The following is an 18,247-nucleotide window of genomic DNA, read 5'->3' on the forward strand; positions in this document are numbered from 1 at the left end:
CAAGCTCCAGCTTGCCACCATAACGCTCTTCTGAGTGCATTTTTGTAACGCCCACAGCCTGCCGTCACTTTTCACTCATTTGTGGGCGACACTGGTGCAGTGTTCAATTACACAACAAAAGTTTGCAGTGGCTGTTTACTAAAACATTACTTTTAAACATGTTTGGCTACTCAGATTAGGCTAGTGTCCTCTACATTTTAAATATGTTTTTCCTACACGCCACTAAACATCACGTTTTTGTACTCTTCTCGTCTGATCTCATCTCACAAGACTGAGATCTCTGATAACGTGGAAAAACTCCCTTAAGATGCTTTGTGGGTTGACCCCTGCCAAGCCTTACCCATGGGAGACCACAGAAGAGGCATGAAAACCATAGACGGTATATATAGATATACAGTCTATGATGAAAACAGGTGAACAAGTGTCAGCACCTGTCCCAGTTACGCTGGCTGACATTATTTGGGGAGCACATTAGCACTGTTGACTGTCCGCAGATCAGGAAGGCAGTGGTTAAGTCTGGTCAGGCCCAGGGGATAAGCAGAAACACCCTGTCAGACTTGGACCAAGATACCCTGTTGAAAATGCATTTCTGGTAAGTTGCTGTGGTATAACGGTGTATTAGTTCAGTCACTTAATTATGCTGTGTCGACTAATACCTCATTTAGAAACTGTGGCGGTCTGCTGTGGTAAACAGTCGATCTAGCAGTGCATTACAGAGACTTTCTATTCATTATTGTCTGATTAAATTTCCAGACAGGGTGCTTAACGTGCATTCTTGGAGGATATTTTCATATTTCCTCGGGTTTGTGGATATGACATTGTCCTCTGTGGAAAATCACGCCATGGCTTATTAGCAGCAGAAGCAAGCTTCACACATCTGCGCAGATGGGGCATGACCACACGTGGTGCTGACCTGTGGCACTGCCAGTGTTATGATACCTAGTAGCTGCCTATGAAGGCATTGTTTGATTGATGGTGTCACTAAAATGCCTTTTGAAGCTTTTGTATATGTTTTAATTATGCCATAAGGGAATTTGTTTGTGTGTGTGTGTGTGTGTGTGTCTTGGGTAAAATATGATTGTTGTCCTCGAGGCTTGTAGGAAACCAAAAGCAAATGTCAGTATAGAGCATAGCTGTCAACCCTCCCGTTTTTTCCGGGTTTCTCACGTATTTTAACTTTTTTCCCGCTGTCTTCCCGTTTTAATATTTTCCCGTAAATATCCCGTATTTTAACAATCTCATAACATTAGCTCTACCATCGGACTTGTCAGTCTCTGTACTGTTGTCCTGTTGCTACACCCTTGCCCTTCCAACGAAACAGGTGTTTTCAAAGCATCGTTTTGCTTGCTTGAAGGCGACAGTGAGACTAAGATGATGGCGTGGTTGTCGTGAGAGCACGATTCAGTGGCACCTGCATAGTGTAAGGCTACGGCCGAACGCTGTGTGTATCGGCCTACCACTCAGGTACGAGTAGAGAAAGAATTCCCTGTTTGTTCACTCCAAGTTGGCCTACCATAACTTCCCAACTCTGCACTGTAGCCCATAAACTGCATGACAGGCTATTTATATTTTCTCTCTAAAATCTCTAAAATAACCAAATGCATTTGTTCAACTTTATGAAGAAGAATTACGCACTATAGGCTACTTGGAACGCATACATTTTGTTTGCGCAGGAGAGAGAATGACAGCGTACAGGGCCATCGATTAGGCTACAGAACTTTAACCTTGCTAGGGCTGTATAAACTTGACCAAATTAATATAGGCTGTTGTTAGGCGTAAATAAAGTAGGCTGCTTTGTTGTATTGTTTAGCTGACCAATGCACGAGCTTGCAATTATGAAACGGACTAATACTGCAACCCCTCCAACGTTGGGGGACGAATGTTGACATTTTCCCGTATTCTGCGTGAGAAACCCAGGAAATCTCCCTTATTTTCAAAGCTCAATGTTGACAGCTATGGTATAGAGGTAAGAGCTTCTCAAAGATGAGTGGCAGGTGTCGTATAATCAATACATTTGGTGTCAAGAGAAATAGGGAGTGAATTGTAGGGAGAAAGAATTAACAGCAGATAGCCTTTAGTTGTGGAGTTATAATAACCTACTTCCATCAGCATCCTCATACTGCACTAATGTGTGGACCACAGCAGTGTTCAGAGTTAGAGAGTGAGTGTGTGTGTATCAACATGTGCAAGCTCTTGTGTAAATTGGGTTGTATTGTTAGTATCATTATTGGTGGTAGCCTGTTTTCACCAACATCTTCATACAATAGGTTCCTGCCTCAGTGCAGCAGAGTTTGTGTGTGTGTGTGTGTGTGTGTGTGTCGGCCTGTCTATCTGGGCATCTGTAGTCCGTTTGTGTGTGAGGAGAGTTCTATTATTTGTATACTCTGTGATGTGTATATTATATGTGGGTGATTGTACAGTGCCTATAAAAAGTATTCACCCCCGGCTGTGGCACGAAAACGGATATTACAAAGTAATGTTAGTTAATTAAAAATATATAATGCAAAATAAACGATTGCATAAATATTCACCCCCTTCAAGTATTTAGTAGATGTATTTGGTCGCAATTAAAGCATGTCTGCATGGATAGGTCTCAATTAGGCTTGCACGTCTGCAATTTTACTCCATTTTTCTTTGCAAAACTCCTTTTTGTCAGGTTGCACAGGGATTGGGCACAGACAACCCTTTTCAAGTCCAGCCACAAATTCTCTATTGGATTGAGGTCTTGGGCACACAAGAACATTCACATTGTTCTCTTTAAACCATTTCTGTGTAGTTTTTACTGTCTGCTTCGGGTCATTGTCTTGCTGGAGAGTAAATCTTCTCCCAAGTCACAGTTCTCTTGTAAACTGAATCAGATTGTCCTCCAGGATTTCCATATATTTTGCTGAATTAATTTGGCCTATAACCTTTTCAAATGTTCCAGGGCCTGCTGTCGAGAAGCATCCCCACAGCATGATGCTACCACCACCGTGCTTCAAATTAGGGATGGTGCATTTAGTCTGATGGCTCAGCATCTAGTCTGATGGCCAAAAAGCTAAATTTTGGTCCTATTAGACCTTGGAGTCTCCCACATGTCTTTGGGTGAACTTTAGTCTAGAATTAATAAGAGCTTTACCTCTCGACCACAGAGCTTTGACTGTTGAAGAACTCAGGCAATAGTTATTGTTTGCATAATTTCTCCCATCTCAGTTGCTGTAGCTTTTAACTCCTTCAGAGCTGTCATAGGTGCCTTGGTGGCCTCAGTTTGTGGTGACGGCCTGCTCTAGGCAGATGTACACATTTGACATATTCTTTACATTCCTTAATGATGGATTTCACTGAACTCCAGGGGATGTTCAGTGACATTTTTGTATGCATCCCCTCGTTTATGCTTTTCAATAACCTTACCTCTGAGCTGGTTAGAGTGTTCTTTTGTCTTCATGATGGAATTGTAGCCAGGATTACTGATTAATAATTTATCCAACCACTTATTCTACATGATACATACATTACTTTGTAGAAATCTGTTTTCACTTTGACATTGTGAAAATAACTTTGAGTATGTCTTGTAAAAAAGGACAAATTAAAAGGACAAATATTCCATTTATAAAAGCAATAAAAGGGAAAATATTCAAGGAGGTGAATGCTTTTTATAGGCACTGTGCATGTCTTTATGATTGTGTGTATGTAGTATGTACATTTGTGATTGTATGTATGTTTTATATATGCGTGTTTACGTCATTGTGATTGTGTGTGTGTGTCTGTGTGTGTGTGTGCGTGCGTGTGTGTGTGCATATTTGTTGTTTGTACTGTATGTGACCAGTGACAGTGACAAACATATTGGTTGGAAATCGAGCTCTGCTGCCACATGGCAAACATGTTGTGTGGCCCGTCATGGGAAGGCGAGATGACCAGAGACATTTCGAGGGCTGGACACTGAGATGTCCACAGAGCCAGCTCAGAGGTATGTGCTTGCTTGGTTATAATTAGAACACTTGCTCAGCCCTGACCCCATTTATTGTCTCTTTAAAGGGTCACCTCCTCATCGCTGACCTCCCTTTATTGTCTCTTTAAAGGGTCACCTCCTCAGCGCTGACGCCCCTTTTTTGTCTCTTTAAAGGGTCACCTCCCCTCCTTCTCCTCATCCCCACTCGTGGCCTTCTCTAAGTGGGAAGCTCCTGCACAGAGTCATCCCCTAAAGAGGACAGATCTCTGCCAGCAGGGATTCTGGGAGCTTGCCAAGGTGCTCTGGGTGGTATTTGCTAGAAATATTGAGCAATGACCAATGTTAAATGATAGAGACTGTCATATCTCTCCCTTTCTCTCTCTCTCTCTCTTAGCTTATAATACATACACGTATGTATTATAAGCTACTCGCTACTCTCTTATTCAGTATTGAAATAAATTTGTGTTTATTGTGCATGCACACACACTGACACACACACGCCACTGCTTAAGGGAAGCTCACCTCTGATATGTAAGCTTCCAGACTTGAGTGCTGTCTGTCATCTCATCGAGGTTATCGGAGCTCTCATAGCCAATCGTAGCCAACCGGAGCTCTCTAAGCCAATCATATGCCGATGTTATCATGGGGAAAAAGGCTCTGAGCCAATCATATGCCGCTGTTATCATGGGGAAAAAGGCTGACAGATAATACAAGTGCAGCACCTTAGCATCTGCCAATAAAAGCTAGCCTGACAATCACTCATGTGAATGCCCTGGCCCACACAGTCACAGGGTGACTAATTTTGCAGGACCATGGGGCACAGTGGTACTTACATACATAGATAACCTCCAGGATAACGGTGGCATTGCTTCAGTTTTAGGGCGGGGTTGTTTATTGTTTGCTGTTTGAACCACCAATGTGGCTAAGGGGATAGAGGAAATCTATGTTTTATTTTGGATCATACAAAGCATTTGATTGTCTTGTGAAATGAATCCACTCATGACTAATTTGCTATCTTAATTAGGGCTTGAAAAAAAAGAAATGCTTCAATTTCAGTGACTTGCCAAACTAAGGAGTGTACATAGTTTAGTGATGATCGGGTGAAACTTGATGTCTTTGTCACAGTGCATCATTACCCATGAAACTTATCTAGTGAAAGTACAAAGTCCACTGTTAATGTCCAGCCCACTGACATTGCCCTTTATGATAGGCCTATAACTCACTAGCCTTTGCAGCATCTGAAGGAGTAACAACACCATGAGGCAACTGGTGACATTTTTGGTCATTTTTTCCGCTTTTTTCTCTGTCCAGGCACAGATGAATAGTAAGTGAATTTAGCCATATCTTTGTCTTTCTGGGTGATCTTAACTAAATGAATATGAATTCATATAATTCAATAATTGAATTAATATTCAAACGTGGTTTAACATTTTAGGTCTATACCTTAGCATCCGTTATGCACACAACCAAAACAAATTTTGTTGTGTATCGGCAGGCACTGACTAAGTAGAATTTCTTTGGTAAATGCATTGAAATATATACAGAAGGGATGTGATAGCACTATTGAGTAGGGTAACATAGGCCTGAAGTGATAGAGGATTTAGATTAGCCCTGAGGAAGTAGAAATAATAAAAAAAAAAAGTTATATTTCAACATATATGTTTTTTTTTTTGCTAGTTCTAACAAACAACCCGTATGCGTCATATGGATTTACATTTTGAATGAAACATTGCTGTTGCATTGGGAACAAAAGTTACGTTTGTGTCATATGGATTTACATTTTGAATGAAACATTGCTGTTGCATTGGGAGCAAAGGTTACGTTTTGAACCTTTAAGATTCGTGTGTCATTGGGGTCCGGAAGTGAGTGTAACGGCTGCACTGAAAGACTACTGGACTACTGCTCTGCATGGGAGTGTCCTTCCTTATTGCCTTAGCATAGAATCGTTGTAGATTAATCCAAATGGCTTCAGTTGGAGAAATCTGATTGCAAATTGTTCAATTTAGACTTTTCTCATACTGTATGAATGTGAAAACACCTTTATAGCAGCTGTGCTACTGTACCCATGTTTTAAAGCACTGGTGTTTTCCTACACCTTGAACCAAGGTCATTATGTGCACTATGACATTATTTAACACAGTATACACAGTTAGTTGTGGAAGGTATTAGTCAGATACTGGATACAGGATGCCACTCTACAAGAACACGCTTGATTGACATTATGGCAGGCATTTAATGTGTTACCGATGCAGCATATGTGTCCTTCCACTGGCCAATGTTCCTGAGTCATCCCCCCATCAATCTCCCCCTGCAGCCTGTCTCCAGTCCTTCTGTCAAAGCATCATTGCACAAACAACTCTCAGCCTCATTAGCCTGTTTAGATACGCTAAAGTGCTGGTGGACTGGTTGTCACATGACAGACAAAATATAGCACTGCAGAATAACAGATAGATTCCTTCTAATCTATGAACTGGTTTGACTATCATGAGACAGGTTACGCTATAGAGGAAAGATGAAGCACGGGTTCAGAATGCAGCATTGGAACTGGGTGTTGTTGTTATTGTTGTTGTTGTAATAACAGGTTAGGTTAGCCACCAGTAGGTTAGCCCCTATTGCTCGTAATGTCCAGGCATAGCAGGTGGTCCATGCGGAAAAAAAGAAACAGCAAATTGATGCTAATGGACCTCTTTGTGACCTTTCCATATGATAACTGTCCGGTATGCAGTTCTGTAGCAATACATTAATTAATAGTATTAATTATTCTTTTGCCGCCTTTCGGATCTCAACATCAGCCATTTGAATTCAGTTGGTCATTCAGTGCCCAAGAAATCCACAACCTAATGAAGTCTATGAGGTGGAGGCTCTCTCATAATCATAAATGGCTTTATTGCAGCCGAACAGCCATAAAGCCAGGGTGTGGGGACTCTCATATAGTTAATCATTAGCGATCAGAGGGATCGGCTCTACAAACTAAAGTGTAAGAAAGAACAACCTTCACAAGCTTGACCCCGCCAATTTTCAGTCAGACTCAGTTGAGTAGCCCACCACACGTTTCTCTCTAGTTCAGCTGGCATCAGGATGGCTGGTAGCTAGGCTAACAATCAATAGCTTTGGTGCTCTACAAGGCCTTAAATTCTGCTGATGCAACAGTGTGATAGACAGACAGACACAATTGAACACAACTGGAATAAAGGTGTGCATCAAGGGTATACTTCATTTAAAAAGTAGGCCTAACTGCTCGGAGCAGTTCACTCCATTACCACTGACAACCTATTCAGTTAAGCTAGGCCTATTGCAATTATAGGCAAACCTGTCATCTGTTAGGAACATTTATTTAAAAATGATTTAAAGACTGGACGTAGACATTGCATCTTTTCTGTCCATTTCCTAGATGAGATCTGTTCTATGCCTAAAAATGAAGGAACGGCTGCTGAGGGAATCCAACCCATGGTCTACTACTACTATGACAACGTCACAGACCAGTGTGATCCATTTATGTTCTATGGAGCCGGTGGCAATGCTAACCGCTTTAATGTTGAAAAGTACTGCATGAGAAACTGCTCAAGCAGTGGAACCGCTTTGTACCCAATTGATGGTAAGTATCAAATTTAGGGATAGCACTACAGAAAACACACAATGCACAGAACATTGAAATTGAAAGTGACTGAGCAAGGTCAGTGAATGTCCTGCCAGACTGCTGCTCATCATCAAAATCCCACCCATCACAACATACCAGGAGGATAATCTCCATCTTTCCTTACACCTCACAAGACTAGTCATTTCACCAGAAAGTAGGTTTAGATTAGTGGGATGATTACCTATAGGATTGTTATCAAGACAATTTCACGCTTTAGCCCTTAAAGCCGAGAAGACAGAGAAGAAAGGAACATTTCCTGAGTATTTCCTGACACCTAGTGGTGTAATAGCGCTATGCATAATTACAGAATCAGGTGAATTTACATGACAGCTACAGCAATAATTTATTTGTACCATTTTACCAATCGGATTCCCTCACCCCTCACAGAGACAGAGGCATGTCACTTCAAAAAGGAAGTCGGAAAATGTCTGTCTAATTACCTGCGGTATTATTATGACCCCATCCATCGGAAATGCAAGACGTTCTTCTGGACCGGTTGCGTCGGGAACGGCAACCGATTCCTGGACAGTCAAGCCTGCAACAAAACGTGTTATGGGATCGCAGGTGAGTCGGTGTGAACTTCATGTGGGCTACAGTAAATCCCACATGAATGCTATTGAACAGAAAAACAGTTCACACTGCAAGTCTACGATATAAGAACAACTATAATAATAATAGCCTAGGCTACAATTATGTTGTTGTTGTTGCATTTATATAGCAACTATTCTCAAACTTAAGGCCAGTTTACAAAGAGTAACATACATGAATGAACAAACAAAGCTAACAAGAATGCAAGTTAATATCAATATCATTTTAATTCTAAATTCCTCTTCCTAACAAAGTCCACATACAGGAAGCTGTCATGCATACAGTTGGTCTGTGATATGAACTACAGTATGAACTGTGACCTGTGTTCTCTGTCCCAATGCTGAACAGATCCTGGTGAAGGCCCCGAGGAAGATGAGTATGACACACCAGTTGGTGAGTTAACACTTGGGAATTCCTCATAATGTTGTACATATACATTTGATCTATTCATTCAGCTAATGCTTTTGTCTAACACGACTTACAATGACGGATAACATTCTAGCTGCAGTGCAGTAGGAGACCTTAGTGTAACAATAAATAGTAGCCTCCCTTTGCATACAATACAAAAATGCTAGTATAGCCTACATATTAAAATGTTTATTCATTTAAAAAAAAAAAAAAGGTACACAATATATTTTTCTGTTTGCTCTGGTTTGTGTTCAGCACTGATTTTGGGAGTGGTCTTTGGTCTCGTTGGAACTGCCATTCTTGTTGCCATTATAGTTCTTGCTATAAAGTCAAAGTGAGTATATCCTGCTGAAATCTGCCTACTTTCACACAGAGCTGCTTGCCTGTCTTCATCTGTGATGTACACTTTCGGATCAAAACATGCACAGTATTTCCTTTTGTCTACTGCACGTTATGACGTTTTGATGGGCAGCCTTGTAATTAATATGCATTTATCATTATGAAAAACTAGAATAATGATGATTTATTTTGTGTGTGTGTTTGTGTGTGTGGATCTAGGGAAAAAAGTAAAAAGGCCCCCAAAGAAGAAGACACAGCGAGACAGGCCATGCAGGGCGACGAAGACGTGGAGACAGCACATTAATGCTCATTTCTCACTGGACTGAACATCTGGATTGGGGGGGGGCAAAAGGTTAAATTGTTTCTGAATCTGCATTGAACCCATGTCCCACAACTACCATTGCCTAAACAACAGCATTTAATTAAAGGTGTAGGTTTTTGAACATTCTAACATAAGATTCCGTTACGCAACAATTGAAGGTTCTAAAATTCTATGTTGAATTCAATGAACCCAGATATTCTTTAGAACGTTCATTTCCAAACATTCCCGTCACACCGGTGTGACGGTACTCCTTTAAGGGTTAATTCAGAACTAAACTTGTCCATGAATTTTTAAGGCTACCATTTGAACTGAGCTCAGGATTAGTGATCAAATTGGACCATGATCATTTTAAAAAGTGTTGTTTTAACATTTCAACATTACTTTTGTAAAGGTTAGTTTGGTTTAATTCAGCTTGTCTTATTTTGTGTGTAATGATGTTTTTAATGATGCAGGTGTGAAGCCCTTGACACTTTTGTTTAGAACTAAATTAACATTTTGAGCGTTCTATTGCTTGGATACAAATGTGTGTGTTTTTTATTAAATAAAACCAGAAACTATTTTTCATTACAGTGAAGGGCAAGGATTTTTTTAAGTGACTAGAGAAACACCATAACCAGTTGCTTTGTGCATTGGCTTCATTAACATGTGATATAGAGTGTCTCTTTTATGTGTTTTTTAAGTGTTTTCTCATTCTTTCCCAATAAATGTCACGATACCACCTCAAGCAAGCTCATTATTATATGACTCACTCACCATTAAGTTTAAGTCCTTGAGTCTGTTTGTATTCACCAAACAGGCTAATATAAAGATTAGCATACATGTGGTCCAATTTATTGGTATCCCTTTGGTCTGATATTTTATGCGTTCAAACTTACACAGCATTCCAGACAGCTTAAAAGTCCAAAATTTCAGACCTCTGACAAGGAAAAGTGCATTCCTTCATACTCGAAGTCGGAGGTCTACTCACCAGGTCAGGGCAAATCGATGTATATTCCTGAATATTAACTTCAAATAATTCCTCCAAAACTATAATTTTGACACTTAAAGTACTGAAGTTATTTTCTCGTAAGGGCTATCAGAAGTAGACTAAATGAAATTATAGGGCGTTTTCTGATGGGTTCGCAAGATTTTGATTAATCATACTCATAGTTCACAAGACAGATTAATCATATCAGGGATACATAAAATGTGATCTTCATTTCCATGCCTTGCCACTGATGTGGCAGGTCAATGTTAAATAGGTTAGAACATATTGTTACAGTGGCCCTGAAGTGCAAAACACAACAACACATAAAAAATCACGACAGTAAGCCAAAAAACACAATAGCAAAATGACAATCACAACTCATTGTGTATCCCCTGTTGGCCTGCGTACACCTGGCCACTACTCATTCAACACTTCTCATTTAACAGTAATGTCGATATCCGTGGTCCAGGTGCCTATGAATTTACAGGCCTAATCTCTGGTGGCTTATAATAACCACACTCTGTTTTGGTCACATGGGCAGGTGCTGCCATGTCTGTCCTTTTGTCCTAATGGTGTGCCACCAATGAGTCCTGTAAGAACTGTGACATACTGTATTTTGAATAGTTGAGGATTATGCTGTTGATGCATTACACCAGCAATGTTGGCGCTGGTTCAAGTTGCCTTGGAGGACAGCCATCGGACAGGGAGTATTTGACAGGAACATCGGTATATCAGTATGCTGGTGATAATATCAAATGACCTTCGTGTTGTGTCTTTAGCTCATTACACCTCAACATGATGCCATGATGCCCTGCTGGAAAAAAACAGCTAGAAACCAGCTTATGCTGGTAGCTGGTTTTAGATGGTCTTTGCTGGTTTTCTTCCAGCTCTTGCTGGTCTTTGCTGGTGTAGCTGGTTGGGCCACCAGCTGGATATGCTGGCGTGACCATCTGAGGAAGCTGGTCATGCTGGTGTGACCAGTCTGTCGTGTGAAATACAGCAGGCGCAAGATGGTCATGCTGGTGACCAGCCTGTCAAGCTTGACATTGTTGGTGTAAGATGATCATGCTGGTTTGCTAGAATGACCAACATAAGCTGGCATGGCCAGTTAAACCAGCAGTGCAGACCAGCAACACCAGCTAAAATGACATTGGTCATTGGCCCAACCAGTTACACCAGCAAGAGCTGGAAGAAAACCAGCAAAGACCAGCTAAAACCAGCATAATCTGGTTTCTAGCTGTTTTTTTTTCAGCAGGGCCTACATTGCTTATATTAAAATCATATGATAGTATTTACTGTAGTATACCTGAAAATAACTTTTCAAACATTCTGGTATTTGTGTCATTGGCCCAATACGAATATTTATTGCCTTTTCGTGCGACTCTCACATGCCCTTGAAAGACCAAGAGGGGGAAACTCCTGTTACCCGACTGATCTGAAATGGTGGAGGCTGCTGGGACTTCTTGCATCTTTGGGTCATTCTGTACAGACAAATGTGTTCAGGCATGTATCAGTCTGGTATCTCTTTTAGAATATGACTCTACCAAGAGCAAACATGATAAATCTATGCAACCCATATCAGTTCTCTCACATTGGATCACAGAGAGTCACATAGTTTAAACAGTAGAGAGTGATAAAATACCCTTTTGTGCTACATGATGGAGCATTCCCTGCATGTTTTGCAGGTGGCGCTGCTGAGAGGCTCAGCCACTGCATCTTTGTCTTCTGACGGTCCTCTGGCTCCAGCTGCTGTGGGCATGTGAGCCGCTTGCCTGTGTAGTGACGGGACCATCTCTCCCACTGGGACGTGTAGCTGCCAAGGGTGCTGCAGCCCATTCTGGGGGGAGACGGCCAAGGAAAAAAAGGAAGGGAGGCCAGACCACACCGGCTCTCCACACTCTCTTTCCCCTGAACGCCCCGTTTAGCTCGGTCTGTTTTGCCCCAGGGTGGGCACTGTGGCTTGAGGTTTCTTGAAGCGTCAGTTAGAGAGGTGGCCCAGGGATTGTGGGCCATGTTCCTGGGTGGGCCCTGTGTGAGAACCTGCTGCTGTGCCTGAGCATTGAGGCCTGGAGTTTTTCAATATTAGAGTGGTCAGATGATAATAATAATTTACTAACAACTTATAGATCCACATATTTAACATTGGGTTCCCTTTAAAATACTGTCCATAACACTGAAAATAATCTCAAGTATGTGACAAAAATAAAACAATTCAGTTAACTTTAATTCTGTCAAGAATTACTCTATAGCTCTTGTAACTCAATAATTTCAGTTCAACTCAATAGTTTCAGTTCCCATGATATAAAATATAGGCTAATAAGCCTTTCAGTTGCCTTGGATAATAGCTTTGTCTAAACAGTATTAATTACATAGGCCCTAATACACATCTATGGTACAAAATAAAAATGGCTGTAATCAACAAAAAACATTCCAAAATTTCATTTGAAATTGTATGATTGAGATTATCATACATTATTATTCATAGACTACATATGGTATGCTCTGTTGTTATTACTTCATTGAAGTCACATTACCAGGTGTTTGTCTCAGTGATCCATGTTCACATGCTCAGGCAGGTACATGATGAGGGAAAAAGCAGCACTTCTGTGTCTGTGGTAACAATGCCATTATTACATACAATAACATAGATTACATACATTAACAGAATCTTACAGTGAGTAGAGTAGAATTTAGTAAAATGGCCCTTTATGCATCAGTGTTAGGTATCTTGTTCTGCAGTTTTTAGCAACAGATATAGAGCTTCACAGTTTACTCATACTTTAGTCGAGTATGATGAAGGGGATACCATGGTACATGGAGAAAATCGTTAGAAATGAGTTAGCTCACAACCAGTTACAACACCTAACATTTGTTTGCCTAAACACAAGTTTATAAAGTTTATTTGAAAAACAAAAAGATAACTGAAAAAAACATACAGATGGAATAAGAAATACGTGTTTGGTACACTTGTGCAGTTTAGAATAAGTATCTTGTTTCCTTTAACTCTTGCCAACTCTATCAATGCTTTCTAAATTGATTGTTTCCACCAATCTGTAGACATGTTTAAGATAAACACATGCTTAAGCCTTAGCAAGTCCTACAAATCAAGTCTACATGAAACACACCAGTGAACATCCGTGCTGACTGCTGTTACACATAGAGTTATCTTAATAGGTAATTTGACTTGGAGCATTACATGACAGACAGTTCTGATGACCTCTGCCTTCCTTTCACTGTAGGGTAGAATTCACACAGAGTCTCTCTACTCTATGACACTGTTCTGAGCATGTACAATCAGTCCATCGTTCCAAAGATCTCTCTAAAATGTTTGCGGTTGCACTGCAACCTTAAGTCCAGTAGAGGTCCTCGCACTCAAGCTCCTCCGTGTTCTGTGATGAACTGTCCACAGAAGCCTTATTCTCTGGAGATCATGTGGTGTGTTATTTGGCCTTTAGTCACTGAGTTCATGAATTCAACTATGCTCTATTCTGAATAAGACTGAAGAATATGTATGATGCATTTCAGCAAAGTCCATAATTTTCTAATTTGACAAAATAGCCGTTTTCACTTGTTTTGGATAACCTTGGATGCCTATTTGTTTGCATTTTTCTGATGTTATAAACAGCATTAAATGGAAAATTACAGAGTTACAATACATTTTCTCAACTCCTCTTCTGGGACATCTTCCCATCATCGCAAAGCAAGAGAAGTCACCAAGGACACAAACAGCAGAGCCACTGATATACTGATCTCACAAGCTCCTCCACAGTCCTTTGCATTTTCCTGCAACCACAGAGTACATGTGAATGTCAAGTAACACATTGCAATTATTTAGTTTAAATAGTGTATACTAAAACACTGAATTATTATAATTAAGTCATTCTTGTGAGGTTTTCGCAAAATAGATGTGTGAAATTTGAAATGCATTTGAATGTGTTCATTGGCTGATGTGATGCCAGTGGAAGGATGCATCTGACTCTTGCTGAGCGGGAGGCCCTTACATGAGGGTGGTAAGCGTGGCAGGACTCCGGGCGCCGGCGGATCTTCTGGGACTTCATGCGGTTACACTTGACTGTGGCGTTATGTGCAGAGGTGTTAAGGGTGAGACACTTGCAGTGGGCTTTGCTCTCAAACGCTCCTGCAGCCCTGGAAACTAAACTACATAACTGAGCTGAGCTGTGCTCACTGTAGCCTCAGTGCTCAGGGTCACTACTGAGGTCAAATGTTCTAAAGTAAAGTGTGAAACTAACATTAAAAAAGTACGACTACAGGTCATACTCTATTGTGTAGAGAAATATGCAATATTTTAATTTCTGTCACCTCTTTTTAGCCTCCGCCCATCACCAGCTGGTGATTCTGGCATTCTGAATTTTAATAAAAACGAGAGCAAGCCAAAAAATAGATGAAGGACATTTGTAGTTCACAATTCTTGATATACTGTACGGTAGTTTGATGTAGACAGTCTAGACTAAACAGCAGAATGATAATTACATTAGTGGATTACTAAAGTTGAGTACATAAGAAGTAACATCCCCGCCCCCCCCCCCCCACTAATCCCTACTGTCTGCCTCAACTGCTCCTCTTCCCTGGCCTGCTTCAATCCCATCTCTTTAACTTCCCTCTCTGAGGTGGTTTCTGCCATGAAACCTACTACCTGCCCCCTTGACATAGTCCCCACTCCCCTTCTGAAAGATGTCCTTGTCACAACTGGTCCCACCATCCTCTCCATCATTAACTGCTCCCTAGCCACTGGTACCGTCCCATCCTGCTTCAAACATGCAGTGGTCCAGCCCTTACTGAAAAAAACGAACCTAGACTCCACCCAGCTCAGTAATTACAGGCCAATTTCTAAACTCCCATTCATGTCAAAAGAAAAGGTCATTCTCTCCCAACTGTCCCCCTATCTTACACAGAACAACATCCTGGATAAATTCCAGTCAGGGTTTAGGACAGCTTTACATTTCTCTAACACCTTTATGCTTACTCAGTCACCTGCTATCAATGATGCCCTGTCCACCTGCTCTGATACGGAAGAATTAGTTAATCTCTTCAACACTTCCTGTTCTGCTACTCTAGACTGTGTTGCCCCTTTAAAACTAAAATGGTCAAAAACCAACTCCACTCCCTGGTTTAATGATTCTACCCATTCTCTTAGACAAGTGTGTAGGAGAAATGAGCGAAAATGGAAAAAAGACAAACTCCAAGTCTCTTATGACATTTTTAGAGATTCTCTAAAGATGTACCAAAACTCTGTTAAGTCAGCTAGAACAGAGTATTACTCTAAGTTGATTTGCCAGTAATGCTCACAGACCAAAAATATTGTTTAGTACCATCAACTCTATTTTAAATCCTCCTGCTGCTGTTCTCTTTATCACTCCCACCACTGAAAACTGTGAGAAGTTTCTCAATTTCTTCATTGATAAGATTAATAACATTAAATCTCAAATTCCTTCCTTAGTTTCTGATCCCTCAGTTATAAAACACTCACCCTTCTCACTTCAGCAGTGGCAACCTTTGTCTCTCTCCCAGCTATTTGAAGTGGTCTCTCATATGAAATCCTCCTCTTGCCACTCAGAAGTTTTACCTTCACACCTGTTTAAGGAAGTCTTTAACATCATTTGCCCTGTTGTTTTGGTCATTATCAACAGCTCTCTATCTACTGCAGTGGTCCCCTCTAGTTTTAAGCATGCAATTGTCCAACCTCTACTAAAGAAGCCCAGTCTCGATTATAGTGACCTGAAAAACTATAGGCCTATTTCCAAATTACCTTTTGTTTCAAAGATCCTGGAAAAAGTTGTTCTCTCTCAGGTCACTTCTTATTTGAATGCTTTCAACATCCTAAATAAATTTCAGTCAGGTTTTAGAAAACTTCATAGCACCGAATCTGTTCTACTTAAGGTGCAAAATGATATTCTTTGCTCAGTAGATAATGGTTCTTGTGCCCTCTTAGCACTTCTTGACCTTAGTGCTGCTTTTGATACCATTGACCATAGCATCCTGTTAAAACGTCTGGAGGATGAAGTTGGTCTGCAAGGGGTGGTGTTGAAATGGTTCACATCATATCTGAATGATAGAACATTCTCTGTAAGATTAGGTAATTGCTCTTCGTCCATTGCACCTATCAAATGTGGTGTCCCTCAGGGTTCCATTTTAGGCCCTCTGCTATTCTCCCTATATATGCTGCCTCATGGCTCCATTTTTAACAAACATAACATTCAATATCACTGCTATGCTGATGACTCTCAATTTTATCTGCCATTAACAGCCGATAGTTCCTGCACCTTGGAAAGCCTGTTTAACTGCTTTAATGACATAAAGAGTTGGATGGCTGCAAACTTCTTACAATTAAATGAAAAGAAAAGAGATTTTTGGTCCACTCAGCTCTGTTCCTAAGATAAGAAAAGCACTTGGGCCACTGGCTGTAAATTGCCACAGTGAGGTCAGAAATCTAGGCGTTTTCCTAGATTCCTCTTTGAATTTCAATAAGCAAGTCAGTAGTGTGGTTAAGGGAATCTTTTTTTAACTAAGACAAATAGCTAAATTAAAGCCCTGGCTCTCATATACTGACTTAGAAACTGTAATCCATGCTTTTGTTACATTACATCTAGGCTGGACTATTGTAACTCTCTGTATTTAGGTCTGAACCAATCTACCCTTGCTAGACTTCAATTAGTCCAAAATGCAGCAGCTAGGCTGCTTACTGGAACAAAGAAACATATGCACATAAGTCCTGTGCTGGCCCAACTCCATTGGTTACCTGTCAATTACAGAATTCATTTTAAAGTTTTACTTTTTGTTTTCAAAGTCCTAAATGGAATGGCGCCACAGTATATCTGTGACCTTTTAAGTCCCTACTGTCCTTCTAGGCCACTGAGGTCTTCCTCACAACTTCTTCTATCAGTCCCAAAGGCAACCCTTAAAACTAAAGGTGATAGAGCTTTTTCTGTTGCTGCCCCTAGACTTTGGAACAATCTCCCTATAGAAATTAAGTCCTCTCCCACCATCAGTAGTTTTAAATCAAATTTAAAGACCCATCTATTTTCTTTGGCCTATAATGTCCATTAATTTCTCCCCTTGTTTGGTTGTTTATTGATATTTTATTTTTTATTTATTTAATCTTATTTCTATTTCTTTTCTGCATTATATTAACTGGCATCTAACTTTACTGTACATCTTTCTCTAGGCCTATAGTAGTAGTAGTTTCAGTAACCATATGTTTATTTTTATCTACAATCATAATCTGTTTATTATTATTATTATTATTATTATTATTATTTTGTATTTTCATTTATTTATTTTTATTTTTTGTCCTTTATGTCTTTATTTTTTGTTTTTATTACTGTTTATTTTATTTCTGAGCACCTTGGGTCAATAACATTGCGTTTAAGTGTGCTATATAAATAAATATGACTTGACTTGACTTGACGGGGCACAGCACCGAATCAGCATTTGTGAGATTGTCCTCTTTGGTCCCCCAAACTCAGTCAGTACCATCTCCAGGAGCCTAGGCACCCTCTCCACCCTCACTAGGCCCCATGCTAGGAATCTGGGTGTCATTTTTGACTCAGAGCTCCGGTTTGACAGGCAGAAAAACGCAGTGGTGAAAGCCAGCTTTTTTTCAACTCAGAAATATTTCATACCACCCAGATCTTGAAAGGGTAATTCATGCTCTCATCACATCACGACTAGACTACTGCAACTCCCTCTATACCGGCATCACTGAATCAACCCTGTCCCGCCTGCAGCTAGTCCTAAACACAGCCGCTAGACTGTTAACAGGCACAAGGAAACGAGACCACATCACCCCTGTCCTAGCCTCCCTCCACTGGCTTCCGGTTTGTTACAGAATTGATTTTAAAGTCCTTCTTTTTACTTTCAAAGCCATTAATGGAAAAGCCCCCCCCTACATCTCAGACCTCCTCTCCCCCTACTCTAATGTTAGGTCCCTTAGATCGGCCATGCAGGGGTTACTGACGGAGCTGAAGGCCAATCTCAAGCACAGGGGCTACCGTGCCTTTGCTGTCGCAGCCCCCAAACTGTGGAACAGCATCCCTACCT

At 40.6% G+C, this 18,247-nt stretch overlaps 2 protein-coding genes across 2 annotated transcripts in view; one reads left to right on the forward strand and one right to left on the reverse strand.

Moving 5' to 3' along the window:
- The first annotated feature begins 5,152 nt into the window (after positions 1–5,152).
- On the forward strand, positions 5,153–9,946 carry si:dkeyp-73b11.8 (BPTI/Kunitz domain-containing protein). Its single transcript, XM_042110328.1, has 6 exons — positions 5,153–5,252; positions 7,320–7,523; positions 7,953–8,129; positions 8,502–8,546; positions 8,817–8,895; positions 9,120–9,946. Exons 1-6 carry the CDS (start codon positions 5,186–5,188, stop codon positions 9,202–9,204), a joined length of 657 nt encoding a protein of 218 aa, XP_041966262.1. The 5' UTR covers positions 5,153–5,185; the 3' UTR covers positions 9,205–9,946.
- Positions 9,947–11,524: 1,578 nt separating this feature from the next.
- cacna2d4b (calcium channel, voltage-dependent, alpha 2/delta subunit 4b) overlaps positions 11,525–18,247 on the reverse strand; it is a 45,464-nt gene continuing 38,741 nt past the window's right edge. The window contains exons 40-43 of the mRNA XM_042110342.1: positions 14,191–14,273; positions 12,724–13,972; positions 11,832–12,255; positions 11,525–11,670 (exon numbers count right to left, since the gene is read on the reverse strand). Of these exons, the coding sequence (XP_041966276.1) occupies positions 13,880–13,972; positions 14,191–14,273 (176 nt within the window). The 3' untranslated portion in view covers positions 11,525–11,670; positions 11,832–12,255; positions 12,724–13,879. The remainder of the gene's footprint in view (positions 11,671–11,831; positions 12,256–12,723; positions 13,973–14,190; positions 14,274–18,247) is intronic.

This window comes from Alosa sapidissima, chromosome 11, assembly GCF_018492685.1.
Source record: "Alosa sapidissima isolate fAloSap1 chromosome 11, fAloSap1.pri, whole genome shotgun sequence".
Classification (NCBI taxonomy): Eukaryota; Metazoa; Chordata; class Actinopteri; order Clupeiformes; family Clupeidae; genus Alosa; species Alosa sapidissima.

What these genes read in the sequence shown, in the direction of transcription:
- si:dkeyp-73b11.8 (XM_042110328.1), top strand. Translation starts at nt 5,186, where the DNA reads ATGAGGCAACTGGTGACATTTTTGGTCATTTTTTCCGCTTTTTTCTCT. An exon ending in AACGTGTTATGGGATCGCAG is followed by an intron (nt 8,130 to 8,501) that starts GTGAGTCGGTGT and finishes AATGCTGAACAG; the next exon opens with ATCCTGGTGAAGGCCCCGAG. An exon ending in TGAGTATGACACACCAGTTG is followed by an intron (nt 8,547 to 8,816) that starts GTGAGTTAACAC and finishes GTTTGTGTTCAG; the next exon opens with CACTGATTTTGGGAGTGGTC.